Source organism: Leucopleurus acutus (assembly GCF_964270905.1).
Source record: "Leucopleurus acutus genome assembly, chromosome: 5".
NCBI classification, from domain to species: domain Eukaryota; kingdom Metazoa; phylum Chordata; class Mammalia; order Artiodactyla; family Delphinidae; genus Leucopleurus; species Leucopleurus acutus.
The window spans coordinates 95,867,783-95,886,065 of NC_139147.1; the positions used below are offsets into that span (position 1 = coordinate 95,867,783).

The window sequence follows — 18,283 nt, forward strand, 5'->3', positions numbered from 1 at the left end:
TGTGAATTTTCCAGTTTTACTGCAATTGATTTCTAGTTTCATACCACTGTGGTTGGAAATGTTGCTTGATATAATTTCAATTTTAAATTTATTAAGATTTGTTTTGTGGCCTTTGATGGATATGTTTATCCATCCTGAGGAATGGTCCACGTGTTCTTGAGAAGAATGTGTTTTCTGCTGCTATCAGGTGGAATGTTTTGTAACTGTTAAGTCCATCGGGTCAAACGTGTAGTTTTTTTTGTTTTTGTTTTGTTTTTTTTGTGGTACATGGGCCTCTCACTGTTGTGGCCTCTCCCGTTGTGGAGCACAGGCTCTGGATGCGCAGGCTCAGCTGCCATGGCCCACGGGCCCAGCCGCTCCGCGGCATGTGGGATCCTCCTGGACCGGGTCACGAACCTGTGTCCCCTGCATCGACAGGCAGAGTCTCAACCACTGCGCCACCAGGGAAGCCCCAAACGTGTAGTTTTAGTCCAATGTTTCCTTATTTGTTTTCTGTCTGGAGCATCTATCCACTGTGAAAGTGGGATATTGAAGTCCCCTACTATTATTGTATTGCTGTCTACTTCTCCCTTTAGGTCTGTTAATATTTGTCTTATATATTTAGGTGCTCCCATGCTGGGTGCATAAATATTTACCAACGTTAATCCATTTTCTGGGATTGACTCTGATATCCTTATATGACTTTCGTTTCCTCTTATTACAGTCTTCGTCTTAAAGTCTATTTTGTCTAAGTACAGCTACCCCAGATTTATTTTGGTTTCCATTTTCATGGAATATCTTTCTCCATCCCTTCACTTTCAGTCTGTGTCCTTAAAGCTGTGAGTCTCTTGCTTTAGCATTAATCACCATCTATATACTGATGATTCACATACGTCCATCTCTATTTAACATATAACTCTCTCCCACAGGAACCTTAAACTTGATCTACCTAAAAGTGAACTCAATTTTCCCTGGAAACTTGTTTTTTCTCTTATATTTTCTATCTCAACAAATGGTGCCACCATCTTTCCAGTTTTTAATTTGACTCTTTCCTCTTCTTCACATCCTGTGTCTCCCTTCCCTTTTGACCCTCAACATTCAATTAATTATGACATTCTTTCCATTTTCTCTTACAATCCTCTTGAATCTGTCTTCTCTATATTCTCATAGCCACCACCTTTGTTCACCAACATTAACTATTTCTTCCTAATTGGTTTCATATTTCCAATATTTTCTCCCCCTTAAAAATTCTCCTTATCACAACCAGAATGGTCTTTCTAAATAAAAAATATGTTCTTGTCATTTTCTTATGTACCATTTCACTGTTTCTCTATTGCCTTTGGGAGAAAATCCAAATTCACCCATTTCTTTTTAGAGTACACACCAGTCACACTAAACCACATGCAGTCCAGGATGATGCCACAATTCTGACACCTATAGGCCTTTGTACTCCCAATCCTTTTGCCTAAAATGACATTTCCAAACTCCTCCTCATTGCTTTCACTTATTTTTCAGATCTCAAATTAAGATATCACCCCCAGAGAAGTAATCTTTAAATCTTCTAGACCTGTGATGTTCGATATGGTAGCCACAAGTCACACATAGCTATTGTGCACTTGAATATGGCTAGTCTTAATTGAGATGTAATCTATAGCAGATTTTGAAGGCTTAGTATAAGAAATGTAAAATTATCTTATTAATAATTTTTATATTGGTGATATGTGAAATAATATTTTGAATGTATTGGCTTAAATAAAATATATTATTGAAATTAATTTCATCTTTTATACTTTTTTATGTGGCTACAATAAAACTCAAAATTACATGTTGCTTGCATTATACTTCAATTGGACAATACCTAGACCAGATGAGGACGACCAAGCCCTTTATTCCAGCACCCTGTAGTTATTTCTTTAGCAGTATTCTATCTGTTAAAATTGCAAGATGGTATCCTGCACTGGTCGGCAAGCATCTAATGAACAAGGGGCTATCTTGGTCCACAGAGTAATTCCAGTGCTGAGAGCGCTAAGATAAAAAGTCAATCCTCATTTTTCATGGATTCCATATTTGTGAATATGCCTAGTCACTAAAATTTACTTGTAACCCCAAAATCAATACTCACTGTGCTTTCGTGGTCATTTGTGGACATTCACAGAATAGCAGAAGATTTGAGTCATCCAATACACATTTTCCTAGCCAGGTCAAACAAGGCAATGCTCTGCCTTCTTGTTTGAGCTATCAAACTGTAAACAAGTGCTCTTTTCACAGTCTATTAGTGCCACTTTTCACATTTTTGTGACTTCTGTTGATGACTTGGCTATATAAAATGGTCCCCAAGCATAGTACTGAAGTGCTGTCTAGTGTTTCTAAGCACGTGAAGGCTGTGATGTGTCTTACAAAGAACAAATATGTGTTAGATAAGCTTCCTTTCGGTATGAATTACAGTGCTGTTGGCTGCGAGTTAAATGTTAATGAACCAATATATATTAAATAAAGTGTCTTCAAACAGAAACACACATAAAGCAAGATTATATATTAGCTGACCAAAACGTTGTCATGCTCACAGGAACGTACTATGTACTTCCTCTAGTAGCAATAGTTCAGTATTTGCTAATTCAATGTTCCAGCAACTTTACTAGAATCAGCTATATTGAATGAATGACGCTGGATCATTCGACCAAATCCAAATCTTGTGTGAATGCAATATATGGTGGTATATAGGCAGCAAGTGGTAGTATACGGTGGTAGCAGTGATTGTGGAGCCAAACTGCCTTAGAGTTCAATCCTGGCTCTCTGACTCGCTAGCTGTGTAATTTGGGGCAAATTACTCAACTTTTCTCTGCCTTTTTCCACAACTGAAAATGTAGACTAAAGAGTAGTTGCTAATGGTTGCCAGGGGCTGGGTGTGGCGGGAGGGGACTGACTACAAAGAGGCACAAAGAAACTTCTGAAATGAGGGAAATATCCTATATCTTGTTTATAGGATTATAGTGGTAGTTACTTAGCTGCCTATGTTTTTCAAAACTCATAGAACTAAAAAGGGTAAATTCCACTTTGTATAAGTTATAACTTAGTAAATTTGAAGTTAAAAAAGGAGTAACAGTCAAAATTAAAGGAATAATGCACTACCTGCTTACATAAATACTCTTTAAATATTTGTAACTGTCCTAATAATAATAGGGAAAGGTTAGGTGGTGTAAGGAAAAGCAGAGTGGACTCATGAACCAGGGTTCTAATCTGGCTCTTTCACATATTAGGTAAAGGCTGAGCTCAGTTTAGAGAGTTCACTTACTTATTGTAAAGGTTAGATTAGACAACATGTGTGAAATACCTGTGAAAAAACTTAGAGCCACATAGGAAAGTGAGAAATGGGATTTTTCATGAGACAGCAATACAAAGTCACAGGGCCACATAAACTGGGGTAAAGGTCACCTCTCCAAGGTAGGGGAATGTGGTGGGTTGTGAAACCACTGAGAAAAGGAGAACGCATCTCTTTCTAAGAATCTCGATCCTGATCCTATTCAAGTCGCTATTGGCTCCACATTGATTCCAAGACAACCCAACTGGTCTAATGAGGTACGGACATACCTCAAACTCAAAGGAATGCCAATGCCAGGAGGAAGGAAGAGCTGCGTCTGGCAGAACATCTTTCGTCTGGACAATGCAGTAGGTGTCAGACACCCATTCGCCTCCAAAGCTCCATAACAGCCTCTGATGTGAAGAGTGAGTTAGGTCATTTCACTGCTGCTTTTTAGGTCGTGGACGTCTCAGGAGTTCCCACCCCTGGGAGCGCGGTGGATCCTGGCGGAGCGGCAGCAGCAGTGGCTGCTGGAATCTCATCATGGGTGGCTAGGGTCCCCCGCAAAACCCACAGCGGGAGCCACGTAATAAAATACTGCACTCGCGCTCTTCCTCGAGGAACAAGCATGGTTTTCAACGCCAAGTATGGCTGCAAGTTGGGCCAGAAGTTGGAACACAAAGTTCCCTCCACAGTCACGAGGCACAACCGTTGAAGGCCCATGTGTCGCGAGTTCTGGCAGCCGTCACATGACAACCGCCACGCACCTGACGTCAAGGGCCACCGAGTGCGTGGCTTGGTTCCCATTAACTTCGACTGGGACCCGAACGTAACGAACCTAAAAGTTTGAGGGAGCAAGTTTCCTTGCCGGCTAGTTTACCCTCAGCAACTGAACTCCAGAAAGTGCTCTTCACACCGGAAGTGCACTAATCCGCAGCACGTGGGGTTGCCAGGGCGCTCTTCACGTGACTGGGAGGGGCCTCGGGAACCTTGTAGCCAATGGTAGCGCGAGAGGGCGGTGCCTATGACGCGCCGGGACCTATCCCGGAAGTAGGGCTGATGTGGGGGCGGGAAAGGGCGGGGAGGCCGGGGTGTGGGAAGTGTGGCGGCCCCGCCCCGTGTCTTGGAACTGCCGAGGTCGCCACCGCTGCCGCCGCCGCAGCTGTGGGAGACTGGCGCGGTTACGCAGGCGAAAGGCGCTCTTTCCCTGCTGAAAGGTGAAGACTCTGGGAAAAGGTGGTGGGGCTGCGACCGGAGCGAGGCAGGGCCGGGGAAGGCGGCCGGAGCCGAGCCCCGACCGTGGAGAGGAGGAAGGATGGAAGGGGGACCGAGGCGAGCGCGGGACCCGCCAAGGCTCAGGCCCGTGAGGCGCCGGGCCGGGCCGGGGATGCCGGCAGGACAGGGGGCGTCTGAGAGGTCGAAGTGACGGCGCTGCGGGCTGGGGGGAGAAGTGCTCTCCCGCTGCCCGAGGGCCAGGTGCTGCTGGCCAGGTCCTGTTATCTCCATCCTTCGTGGGGACATGAGGCCTGGGCTGGGCCCCCCGCAGTGAGCATCCGGGCGGCGGCGGAGGGCCGGGAGGCGCGGCGCGGTGCGGGAAAGTCACCGGCTCCTCCTGCAGTGGGACGGTGGGGCCGGGATTTGCTGCCCCCAGCGCGGGTGAGCGCCCTGGGCGGGTATTCCCCCCCCCTCAACGAGCTCTTCTGCGACTTCCCTCCCACCTCCCCACCGAAGGATGGAAAAGTTTGTAAGGCCGGAGTTAGAAAGTCCCCACTATTCTGGGTGGGTGTTCTATAAATGCAAAAATAATAGATCCATGATGCGTGGCTCGTAACCTCTCCGAAATGAGGCGTTTCCCTGCCTGCATACCAGTTGTTAAAAAGCAAACAAACTTTTTGCATAGTACCCTCAGAAAAGCAACCATCTCCCCAGCCCACCATGGCGGACGAAATTGATTTCACTACTGGAGATGCTGGGGCTTCCAGCACTTACCCTATGCAGTGTTCGGCCCTGCGCAAAAACGGCTTCGTGGTGCTCAAAGGACGACCATGCAAAATAGTGGAGATGTCAACTTCCAAAACTGGAAAGCACGGTCATGCGAAGGTAAATGCCCTTCCAGGTCTTTCTTGGTGTTGGGATTTTGATCATTTGTATTCCATTACAGAACATGAGGTTTCTGTAGTTATAAGTGTATAATGACACTTTTTTTTTTTCTTCCCACAATTACTGGGTGATCAGCTATTTGAATACTGAAAGGTAACATTTCCTTCTTGGGCCCTTATAATGTTTCATTAACTGGGAACTGAAACTTTCCTGAATCCTAGTGACTTAGACAATCTATTCAGTTTACAAATGAGAAAACCTGTTCTAACATTCTAACGAACCTAAATTCATTGTTCTTAATCACTCTTATGATTGAATTACTAGACTATATGATATTGGGTCTTGATATGTCATGATACTGTTTAGTTGTTCACTGCTTCTCAGTTGTATGACCACTACATTTTTTTTTAAGAAAGTAAAATTAGATGACCTTGGAAGGAGAAAGAATCTGTCATAATCAGCTTTAGTATTATGCGTCTGTGTATGTAATGAGTGATATCTTGGCAAAGATTAAACAGTTTCCTGTTCTCCCGTCTCTGTTAGGTTCACCTTGTTGGAATTGATATTTTCACGGGCAAAAAATATGAAGATATTTGCCCTTCTACTCACAACATGGATGTTCCAAATATTAAGAGAAATGATTATCAAGTAAGTACTAATTTCCTTTAGAATGCTGCTTGTTTCCTGAAGGTGCAAATACTTTCTACTGTCCATTGTAATTTAATAAAACCCACAAGTAGTTTTGTAGGTTTTTCTAACCAATTGTTAAGTACCACTTATTTTAGAAATTGGAGAAATAGTGCTATTTAACACTTGGTACCTTATCTAGGATGACTGCTAGTTTGCCACTTTTTAACATTCTTGCATTTTAAAAAATCTGAACACTTATTATTTCTCAAATCAAGTGACTCCATATTGTGAGTCCAATGTTTAGTAAAATTACTATTTTCCATGTTGTAAATTATTTCTCTTTGTTGTAAATACTTTCCAGGTATTTCTTTTCCCTTACCAGACCTAAGACTCAAGAAATTGTTGGAATTTATGTTCCACCAACCAAATTTGTGTGTATTGGTGAATGTGTGTCAGAATTTGGTATTCTTAAATAGGGAAATAAGTTGAAAGCCATAAATACAAAGGATAAAGTGTATGGTCACTGAATATGGTGAAGAAAATACAAAAACTTTGTAATTGTTTTATTTGTATTCAGTGACCATGCTGTGACCTTTTGTTAAATTATAGGTATAAACTGCAAGTTTTAGTTCCAATTATGCATTTGGATAAGTCATGTTTAATGATAGCGTTTTCTTGTTTGGAGTATTGATGGTAACCAAACCACTGACCTCATAGAATGTGGGAGCTCAGATTAATCATAACTAAAGTCTTTCTTGAAAGTCTGCAATTTCTTTATCAAGCATATTATATATAGAACTCTTTTCATTTTACATAGTGAAAAATACAAGTGTGACACTCGAATTCGTTTTACCCAATTTAAACTTGTTCCTTTCTATACCTCATATTGTGTTGTATAATTTTTAAAGAATGTCACCATTAACTGCAATTATCCAATGATTTCCTTTTACTTTTTGTCCATATGTAAACATATTTTTGCACAGTTTTAATCTAGTAAGCAGTTTTATGTTTTCATTTTCCCACTTACAAATGTTTTCTAGGTTGCTTTGAAGTCTTCATAGAAATTTGAATTGTCTTAGTATAATAATAGCAAGATTTTTTTTAAGTCAGGCAGATCTGAGTTTTGATCTAGTTCTGCCACCTTCAAGCTGGGTGATGTTGGACAAATTACGCAACCTCTCTGAGCCTCAGTCATCTCATCTACAAAGGAGGGATAATATGAAGATTAATGAGAAAATGTACTCCATAATTCCCTCAAAGTAGTTTTTTTTTCTGCTTCCCCTTTTTCTGTATAAAAACTTCACTTAATCATTGCATTATTCTTGGAGCACCTAATTTAGACATGGCATATAGTGGATGCTCAATAAACATTTGTTAAATGCATACATGATTACTCAATGAGGTAAAGATAGTACAGCCAACTAAAGCTAAGCATAGAATTTTCTTTTGCCAAAAATAGATTTCTGTTTTCATCCTTAACGTGTGAATGCTTTGAATATTCAATATTCATTAACATTCATTCAATATACAAAGCTTTTGCCCTTGAGTGTTTCAGAAAGATGGTATAAGTAGTTCAGATGACTACTACAGTGATCAAATTAGCCAGTCATTGATTGGAGCTCAAGATTTAACATAAAGGAAAATTTTGGTTTGGGTTTTATTTTGAGATAAAGCAGGACCTGGACTAGGATGAGGGGTATGAGATGAGTGAGGCCCTTGCCTCAAGCACAAAATTTTAAATAAAGACAGTACCAGAAACAATGCCAAGCCACACAGGGGCCTGATCCTGTCTGATATTTTGTTCATTATAGAATTTATGCATAAATTCTAATTTTTAAAAATATTACATTAACCTGATCACTGAGGGGGGTGTGTATGTGTGTGCGCGTGCCACCTTAAATTTTGCACCCAAGACAAGTGCCTCACTTGCCTCGCCGTAGTCCCAGCCTTTGGTATGTAGTCTGTGTTCCAGAGCGGATCAGAGAATGACTCAAGCCTAACAGTCTGGGTCCAGATCCTTGCTTTGGCACTAACTGCATGACCTTGGTTGGCAAGTTATTTAATCTCTCACCTGCCTTTCTTTATAAAATAAGGATAAGAATAATAAACTCCTCATGGAATCACTGTGAGGTTTAATTAGTTAATTCTTAGAATAGTGCCTTGCAGAGTGAGCACTCAGTGATCACATCCCTTCATTATCAAGTCACCATAGAATACTTATTTCTGTTCATTAAAAAAAATTAGTTCCATGAGCCTTTCCAGTTATATTTATTGTCCTATGGTGGTCTTCACTCACCTTTCCAAGTGCCTTGATTAAATTTCTACTTATTATTTAGCTACATGTAGTCCTTTGTATTTGCTGAATTCAGTATTTCAAGTGCCAGTTTGACAGTCAGCTAAAGTGAAATATATATATCTGTTCATTATAATAATTAAAAAGTAAGTCTTTGTTTAGGAAAAGAAATGTATCAATATTTACAATTTTAATTTTACATATTTTAACGTAAGTTCAGAATGAAAGGAAAATTGTCTCCTGAATTCCATTCCAAGATGTAGCTTGGATTGGAATTGCTAATTTCCATCACTTCTCCCAAAAGTAGTTATGGTTATCTGGGGCTCACTGATGGTGTAAAATACAAATACACTCAGACACCTTTGGGAATCCCCAGACTTTTAAATGTAGAAACACTTGTTCAAACTCTGGTACGCACTTGAGTCATATTTCTTTAGAAAGTTCTGTGTTCCTGTGCACTACACCACAAGTGGAATGCCTTTTCTGCATTTACTAAAGTTTAACCTGTCATTTAAAGACCACTTTTCAGAAGGAAAACTAATCACTACAGGACATGTTAAAGTGTATATGGTGCATCTTTGGATTATTGATGAATTGCCAAAACTGTGAATATTAAATCCTAGTATATTCTTCGAATAAGTGGTATGTCTTTTGGATATGGAGTTGAATTTTGTTGTTGCAACTAAAATAGAACAACAAAGAAAATAATGATGCTATGAACTCCTTGTGCCTAAAGTCTTTTTATAATTTATACCTGTTCTGTGGAATCTTTGTGTTCCCTGGTAAAAGCAGTCTTTCTTTGGAGTAGAAAACCTCTAAACCAGCAGATCCCAGTACTGCAGGGACAAGAAACAGATATTTTGCTACAGTATCATTAAGGGTAATAGTGAGAAGAGTCTCCTACCTTTGGTTCCTAGACCTGTGTATTCTACCTATGGGAGAAATAGCACCATATACTGGAATATATTTAACCTGTAAAATAGCACCCAGGCCCAGAGTGTGTCATTCAGCAGGAGGCAAAGATGAGTCTTCAATAGGCAAATGCACACAGGCAAACTGTCTTAGAATGATGGAGGACATGGACCACCAGTGAATTCTCTGAGCATTGTCCTGTTGTCTTTTTATTTTGCCTGTTAAATGAATTTTTTAGCCAGAAATGATACTATGTGAGGTACTGACAGTAATGTGACAGTTTACAAATCCACACATGAGATTTTAGCAGAAGCACTGCAGGCAGCAAAGGCAAGTTTATATGTGGAGTAAGGATCTATTACAGTGAGCACAAACTGCTGCCTCTTCCATGATGGAGGGAGTACAATGTTACCAGGTAGCTGGCTCTTCCCCCGGGGAAATGGTGCCATATCAGGGACTCTGTATTGGTCTCTGCTATGAGGTACCAGCAGTGGCCGTAGTCAGATCAGCCTTGGTGAGAGAAAACCGGTGTCATTGAGCCCATGCCACTGTGGCCAATTGTTCGTGAGCCAATTGAACAAGGACTGGGAAGACTACAAAAAGAAGCTGAATGACATTCACAGGTAGAATCATCTTGTCACCTAATTGTCTGCCTCCTCGGTAGCATGTCCCCTTGGTAAGCATTTATATGGACACATTCTCTAACTATTTGGAGAGGACCCTCCGCGTACCACTTTCCCAGACCTTATTGTCAGCAATTTTCCCATCTTTTTCTTTCAGTTTTGTTGACCTTCCATCCATACTCTTAGCCCTTGCCCATAATCAGTGTAAATCCAAACCTTTGGTTCTCTCTTCTTTCAAGTCCAGTACATGAAGTTCTCATCCCCACTGTCTTTCAGGGCCACCTCTGAATAGTTTCATCAGACTACGCATAACCATCTAGAAACCATTCTGAATTTTGTTTTTCAGTCAGGTGGTAATAGGGAGCTCCCCACAAAGTCATCGGTACAAGTTGAGGGAGAAATTGTGGATGTTGCAGAAGAAGGTGCTTCCAAGTCTCATACAACTTGTTGGTGCTTTCAGGAGCTGCTCAAGTTGATCTCACATATGCAGCTTCTACTTAATGATGGAGTGCTGCTGTGCATACCCAACTTTATGGCTTGGTGTGTCAGATAACACTCTAGTTGATGATAGTGTTATTTCCTTGTGTTGTCTGATAACAATGATCAAACATTCAGTTCCCCCCAGGGACCAGCAGCTCTAAAGAAGTAGTTTGAGAGTGCTGCGGGAAGAGGAAAAGGAAGAAGGAGAAAGGAGGAGGTCTTACCTAAAAGTCTGACTGTTTTGAAATAGATTGAGAAATAAAATTAAATTCAGAAATTAGGGCTAAGCCACCTGTAATGATGCTATTCCTTCTCCAGCCTTCTTCTGTTGTATACCAATAATACAAATACAAGCAAAAAAGTTCCCTCATAATTCTCCTTTTTCATGTTCTTTCTTACCAGACCACATCATGGATAGAATCTGCAGTCACTTACTCTCCCCATATCCTTCCTTTCAGTTCATGCTTTGCTTCCTCAGCTCCCTGTACCCCCAACTATTTAGTGGTTACAGTGCTCTTTCTAGAATTCTGATACACCATAGCATTTTTCTTTTTTACTTTTTATTGTGAACATTTTCAAAATCTGATGAACCTCACGTACCCATCATCCACCTTCCACAATTATCAGTACATAACCAACCTTGTTTCATCTGTACCCCACCATCTATTTTTATTTCCTGTACCCTCTACCTCTTGGTTATTTTGATGCTAATCCCAGATATTATATCATTTATCATTTCATCTGCAAATATTTTGCTGCGCATTTTTAAAAGGTATGGGCTGTAAAAAACAGCATACTGTGGCACCCCCCAAATTAGTAATTCCTTAATATCTTCAAATATCCAATCAATATCTACATTTTCCTAATTGTCTTTGTTTTCGTTTTGCTTTTTCAGATGTGATAGTTACTGTTTTTGTTTTACAGTTTTTCTAAATCAGGACCTAAATAAAAGTCCACGCATTGAAATTGGTTGAGGTATCTCTTAAATCTACTTTATAGGTTCTCCTCTCTCAGACATGCATTTGAGCCTCTCTTCCCTCTCTTTCCTCCCTTCTTTCTCCTTCTCTCTCTCTCTCTTTCCCTCCATTTTTGATGAAGAAACTAGATAAGTTGTTCTGTAGACTTTCACACAGTCTGTATTTTGCTAATTGCATTTCCTTTGTCCCACATATTTCCTGAAAATTGATAATTAGATGTACAGACTTGATCAGATCCAGTTTAGATTTTTATTTTCTTCTTCTTTTCTTTAACAAAAATTAATCCATAGGTGATATTCTGTGCAACCATCAAGTAAATGAGTCTGATGGTTTCTTTTTTTTTTTTTTAATTTTTTTAAATTTATTTTTGGCTGCATTGAGTCTTCGTTGCTGTGTGTGGGCTTTCTCTAGTTGTGGTGAGTGGAGGCTACTCTGCGTTGCTGTGCGCAGGCTTCTTGTTGTGGCTGCTCTTGTTGCAGAGCACAGGCTCTAGGCGCACGGGCATCAGTAGTTGTGGCACGTGGGCTCAGTAGTTGTGGCTTGTGGGCTGTAGAGCGCAGGCTCAGTGGTTGTGGCACGAGGGCTTAGTTGCTCTGCAGCATGTGAGACCTTCCTGGACCAGGGCTCAAACCCATGTCCCCTGCACTGGCAGGCAGATTCTTAACCACTGCGCCATGAGGGAAGCCCCTGATGGGTTTTTTTTTTGTGATGTTATTAGATATATAATTGCCTTAATCCATTAATTTATTAAAGGAGACAAAGTAATCATCTGTTACTTTTTTTTTCTTTAAAAGCCAGAACACTTCTATAAGAGAAGGCTTCCTTCAGCTTTTTTGTTTACCCTGTGGTACAGTGTATAATAGGAAAGCCAATATAAATACTTGATTCTTTCCCTTTAAGTACCAGTTTTCAAAATTAGTTGGTTTCCTGGCATCTACTGAAGATGACCAGTGAAATTTTTTTTTCACTATGAACTCAAGCATTTAAACACATTTATGTTTCAATCCATTGTAGTTATTATCATTATTGATTATCAAATTGTTCTTTCTTTATTCCAGACCTTATTCTGGTTAGCTCCTGAATCCCTTTGATATGGACCTAGTGGTCTTTAATAGCACCATGCTTTCTGATCTTGTATACTTCCTACTGTGGACCTGGAATTATCCATTTTCCCAGGAGCCCTATGGAGAGAAATAGCACCATACATTGGATTCTTTTAGTAGGAAATGACAGATAACCACATTCTGGTACTACTATTTTGGGTGTATGGTATAATTTCAAATGTCATTCAGCAGCTTGCTACACCACTGCATGCCTGAATCCTCTATTACAAGTTTTCTGACTCTGCCCTCTCCTGTCTCCTTGCTTGCTATTAGCAAAATGATTGCTCTCTCTACCAAAAAAAAATTTTTTCATAAACATCTCAAAGTTATCAAATAAGTAGATTGCTTACAGGTGAAGAATCAGAAGGAAATATTTAGAATTGACTTATAACTGTTTTCTTACCATCCTCTCCTTCCAGCTCTACAGCGTCAGAGAGGGCTTTGAGGGAAGATTGAAAAAGTTGCACAGAAATATGCTTGAAACAAAAAAATGACACCATTAGCTTTTTTTTTCAAGATTGAAAATTACAAAAGGGGAAGTGATACCTTGAGAGAGGAAAAATCTTGCAGATACTACCTTAGCCAGGTGATCAAAGTTAATATCACCAGTAATAGGACATAGTGACATAATTTGCCTCTTGATGTGATACTCTGAGGACACATCATATATGTAGTAATCCTTCCAAAAATGCGCTAGCTGACTCATTAGAAAACAAACTCAAACTGAGCAACATTCTATAATACAGTGAACCTGTGCTCGTCAAAAATGTCAATGTCATGCAACACAAAGGGTCGGGAACTGTTCCAAATTAAGAGACTAAACTGACATGACAGCCAAATAAATACAAGGCATGATCCTGGAGTTGAAAGGGAAAATTGTTATCGAAGACAATATTGGGACAATTGGCAAATTTAAATATGGACTATATATTGAATAATATGTTAGCAATATTGCATTTCCTGATTTTGGAAAATAAACTGTAGCTATGTAAGAATATGTCCTTGTTCTTGGGAAAAACACACTGAAGTATTATTGCTGAAGAGTCATGATGTTTGAAACTTACTCTCAAATGGTTCAGCAAAAATAAGAAAAGAATAAGAATGTGTAATGGTATGCATTTTATATATTCCATATATACAGAGAGGGAAAAACAGCACATGTGGTTAAATGTTAACAAAGAGTAAATCTAGGTAAAAGATAAAGGATTTTATTGCATTATTTTTGCAACTTTTCTCAATATCTGAAAAATTTTAAATTTATTTAAGATCAAATAATTCATTTTTATTATTTAATTTTACTTTTCTGTAGCTTAGCTTATTTTTGAAATTTTATTTCTTATAGCAATTTATTTTAATATTTAATATTTATAAATATATATTTTAGATGTTTTATAATATGTCTGTATCTTTTTGTATTTGAAATGCTTTATATTTCATCCCATGGCTTATTTTATTAATTCCCTTTAAAAAATAAAATACCATATAAATACCAAAATATCAGTATTATTATTTGGTTTATGTGGTTCAGTCACTAGTGGAATGGGAACCTTTAACTCTTGAAATTGACAAGTTCTACCTCAGGGAATTGTTAAAAGAGCTGAAATAAAAAAAGATGAGCCTGTGGTTAATTGTTTAAAAATTACACTTCTGTCTCAACCTCCTTGCTTCCCGCTTTTCTGCCAACTACCTCATAAATGTTTGAGTGACCAAAAGATTAATTAAAAGTGTTTGTGGTGGCTCAGTAGGATGGTTTTTTGTTTTTGAGATTGTAAACATGTGTAAAAACTGAAATCTCCGGTGGTAGGTGGGGTTTCTGTGGAAAGCCATTGCCAGAGTTGGTAGTGCCATAGAGGAGAGCTTTGAAACTCTACCTCTGTGGTATGCCTGTGTTATGTCATAGGGGACTAAAGGGGACCAGGGACCATGTCTTTAACTCTTTTTGTGTATGTCAATGGTAGCATCTGGTATGCTGGGTGATTGCCTTTTATAAAACCTGTTAGACAAATGGGACCTAATGAAACTTAAAAGCTTCTGCACAGCAAAGGAAACCATAAACAAGACAAAAAGACAACTCCCAGAAAAAAAAAAAAAAAAGACCACTCCCAGAATGGGAGAAAATAATTGCAAACGAATCAACAGACAAAGGATTAATCTCCAAAATATACAAACAGCTCATGTAGCTCAATATCACAAAAACAAACAATGCAATCAAAAAATGGGCAGAAGACCTAAATAGACATTTCTCCAAAGAAGACATACAGATGGCCAAGAGGCACATGAAAAGATGCTCAACATTGCTAATTATTAGAGAAAAGCAAGTCAAAACTACAGTGAGGTATCACCTCACACCGGTCAAAATGGCCATCATCACAAAATCTACAAACAATAAATGCCGGAGAGGGTGTGGAGAAAGGGGAACCCTCTTGCACTGTTGGTGGGAGTGTAAATTGATACAGCCACTATGGAGAACAGTATGGAGGTTCCTTAAAAAACTAAAAATAGAATGACCCAGCAATCCCACTACTGGGCATATACCCAGAGAAAACTATAACTCAAAAAGACACATGCACCCCAATGTTCATTGCAGCCCTATTTACAATAGCCAGGTCATGGAAGCAACCTAAAGGCCCATTGACAGACGAATGGATGAAGAAGATGTGGTACATATATACAATGGAATATTACTCAGCCACAGAAAGGAACGAAATTGGGTCATTTGTAGAGATGTGGATGGGCCTAGAGACTGTCATACAGAGTGAAATAAGTCAGAAAGAGAAAACTAAATATCATATATTAACGCATATACGTGGAATCTAGAAAAATGGTACAGATGAACCTGTTTGCAAGACAGAAATAGAGACACAGATATAGAGAACAAATGTATGGACACCAAGTGGGGAAAGGGCAGGTGGGATGAATTGGGAGATTGGGATTGACATATATACACTAACTAATATGTATAAAATAGGTAACTAATGAGAACCTGCTGTATAGCACAGGGAACTCCACTTCGTTGTGTAGTAGAAACTAACACAACATTGTAAAGCAATAATACCCCAATTTAAAAAAAAAACCTTAAAATTCTAGGCACACTGATGGTGTACATGCTTTTAGAATAAATTAATGTGGCCTGGCTGTTTCCTCATACCTGTAATGAAAGAAATTCAATGATATCAATACTGTACTTTTTTGCAGGTTAGGTTGATGACTGGTTTTGTTTCATTAATGTCATCAACAAGCTAATGTTTTTCTTTTTTAAAAAATCTAGTGTTGTTAGCAGTGAGCTGGAGACCAAAAATTTTCCACTTCAGTTTGTTCATAATCAAATTATAAAACACATTGTTTGTAATCATGAAAAACTGAAAATAACTTTTATGCCCATTAATACAAAAAATGGTTAAATCAGTTACAGTATAACTTTGCAGTTGTGAAGTGATTAGAGAGACTAAGGTAGGTCCATATTTTCCAAAACGGAAAGATTTCTAAGATATATTAAGTGAAAACAACTTGCTGAAAAATACTTATAATATCTCATTTATTTTTTAAAGCAACTATATATTGTGTACATAACTTCAGGATACTCTATAAAAAAGCCTAAACTGTTTAATAACCTAGAGATTTGTGGGAGGGGAGAGTGCAGGAAGGAATGAACTTATATTTTTTGTCTGTACCTATTTTATGCTTTTGTATGTGTAGCATTCTTAAGCACCAAAAATGTATTAATGTATTACTATGTACTGACAAAAATTAATATAATTGGCAATTTATGTAAAAAATACAAAGGAGTGGGTGTAATCTAATCAGTGCAAATGATATAATTTCTTTCAATAGCTGATATGCATTCAGGATGGTTACCTTTCCCTGCTGACAGAAACTGGTGAAGTTCGTGAGGATCTTAAGCTGCCAGAAGGTGAACTAGGCAAAGAAATAGAAGGAAAATATAATGCAGGTGAAGATGTACAGGTAAAGACTTATGGAGAGATTGTTTTCTTAAATCATTTTATAAAAACTTTGACCTAAACTAGTTAGCATAAAATACTATATGTGAAATACAGCTTTTAAATACTGCTGAAATGTTGAAAATGATCTCTAGAACTAGGCAGTTTTCCCATGATACCTTTTACCATGGCCATTACCAAAGAAAGTATCAAAGTTCATTTTTTACTACATAGACACTGTCAATCCCAAATTTGTTTTGAAGATCAGCCTGAACTATTCTTAAGGATGAGAAAGGATGTTATGGGAATACTAAAGAGTGAAGGTGGCTTACTTTATCTTGTTGTAACTCTCAGAAGTATAACGTCTAATAAGTATTGAAACATTTATAGTTCTTATTCTCCTGTTCCCTGGAAGTTTTCTTAAAAACCACAATTTGAGAAATTTAGCTTTAGAAAACTGTAAAAAAAAGTAGATTATTTGATCTTGGAATACCTCTTTACAAAATCAATATGTATAAAATATCCACAAATATCCAATGTATGATGAATTAACTATATCTTATATATGTATTGCCTTTTGAATACATTTTTGCCTGCATTTTTTTCCTTCTAGGTGTCTGTCATGTGTGCAATGAGTGAAGAATGTGCTGTAGCCATAAAGCCCTGCAAATAAATGGGAACATCAGGCATGAGCAAAATGTTTAGGTCTGGATCAACTGCAGATCTAAAGTTTGGTTCTAAGTTGTCACCAAAGCTATGGCGTTCATAAGCAACCTCATTTCTTTTTTAATTGTTTTGAAATTGTGCTGAGTTAGTTTTGCAGGCAATTCGTAATTTAAAAAAATGATCAAGATGTATAATTCTTTTTTTTAAATTTTGTAGGTGTCTTTCCTATAACTTTCCTGTGGTTTTCAGTATGTAAGTCTAAGAAACAGACAAGATAGCTTCAGCAGATGTGATTTGTCTGAGCAAATCGTTCCTAAATTTTAGTTAAATGATAAATAAACCAGGGTTTTAAATCAAACAATGTAGCATCTAGTGGTATTGAAGCACCACATTTAAGTTGAATTGCTCTGCATTAATTTCGAACTTAATATCATAGAATAAGTAGATTATGGATTGGAATTGTCAGAGTTTCAGCATGGGTGTGGCAAGTACAGATCCTTAAACAAAAATCATGTTATCAAAGAGTGCCAGTTATCTTAGTAACCATGTGCAGCCCACCTGTATTACCTCAGTCATTCTGTTCTTTGCCAAATTGCTGGTAGACTTAATATAACCTATATTATGGGGATTTTAGTACTTTCTTGTGGTTGACAGAGGCATTAAACTGTTTTGTGATTGTTAGCAAGTCATATTGTAAGGAAGACACAAAGGACAGTGGCAAAGGATGTTGGTTAAAGCTATAGGTTTTTATCTGTGGCCTTTGTATTCAACATAAAAATAGGAAGTTTCCATTTGTGTTTTTGCCTTTAACTCTTGTTTTCTCTCTTTATTAAAGGGAGTGACCTGCTTTACAGGATACTATGCAGCACTTTTTATCAATTATGTTGAATAAATGTTGGTATTTTTAGTGGTCACTCCTTTTCAGCCATTTTTAAGTAGACTTTTTTGACATCAAAATATTTGTTAGACAAAACTGGAAATTCTTACTTTAAATTGATTTGGAACATTTGTTAAATTTATGTATGTTTTTTCTAACATGAAAGTGAATCATAGAAGAAAAGTCACTTTATGTGATAATTATTATTTAACTTAAGAAGTATATGTATTTTAACTGATTGTCATGTGACTTAATTCAGTTACTGGTGTGAAATATATCTAGGAAAGAATTCTATAAACAATTATTTTTAAAAGTATTTTAGGTGATTCTGCTACATTTCTGTTTAGTCTTTTGGATCATATATCTATATTTCCAGAATTCTAGGCATTGTCAAAGGGTTTGTGAGG

At 38.2% G+C, this 18,283-nt stretch overlaps 1 protein-coding gene across 1 annotated transcript; it reads left to right on the forward strand.

Moving 5' to 3' along the window:
- The first annotated feature begins 4,478 nt into the window (after positions 1-4,478).
- Positions 4,479-17,962, forward strand: EIF5A2 (eukaryotic translation initiation factor 5A2). Its single transcript, XM_082839936.1, has 5 exons — positions 4,479-4,494; positions 5,178-5,377; positions 5,921-6,025; positions 16,227-16,358; positions 16,947-17,962. Exons 2-5 carry the CDS (start codon positions 5,213-5,215, stop codon positions 17,004-17,006), a joined length of 462 nt encoding a protein of 153 aa, XP_082696062.1. The 5' UTR covers positions 4,479-4,494; positions 5,178-5,212; the 3' UTR covers positions 17,007-17,962.
- The last annotated feature ends 321 nt before the right edge of the window (positions 17,963-18,283 follow it).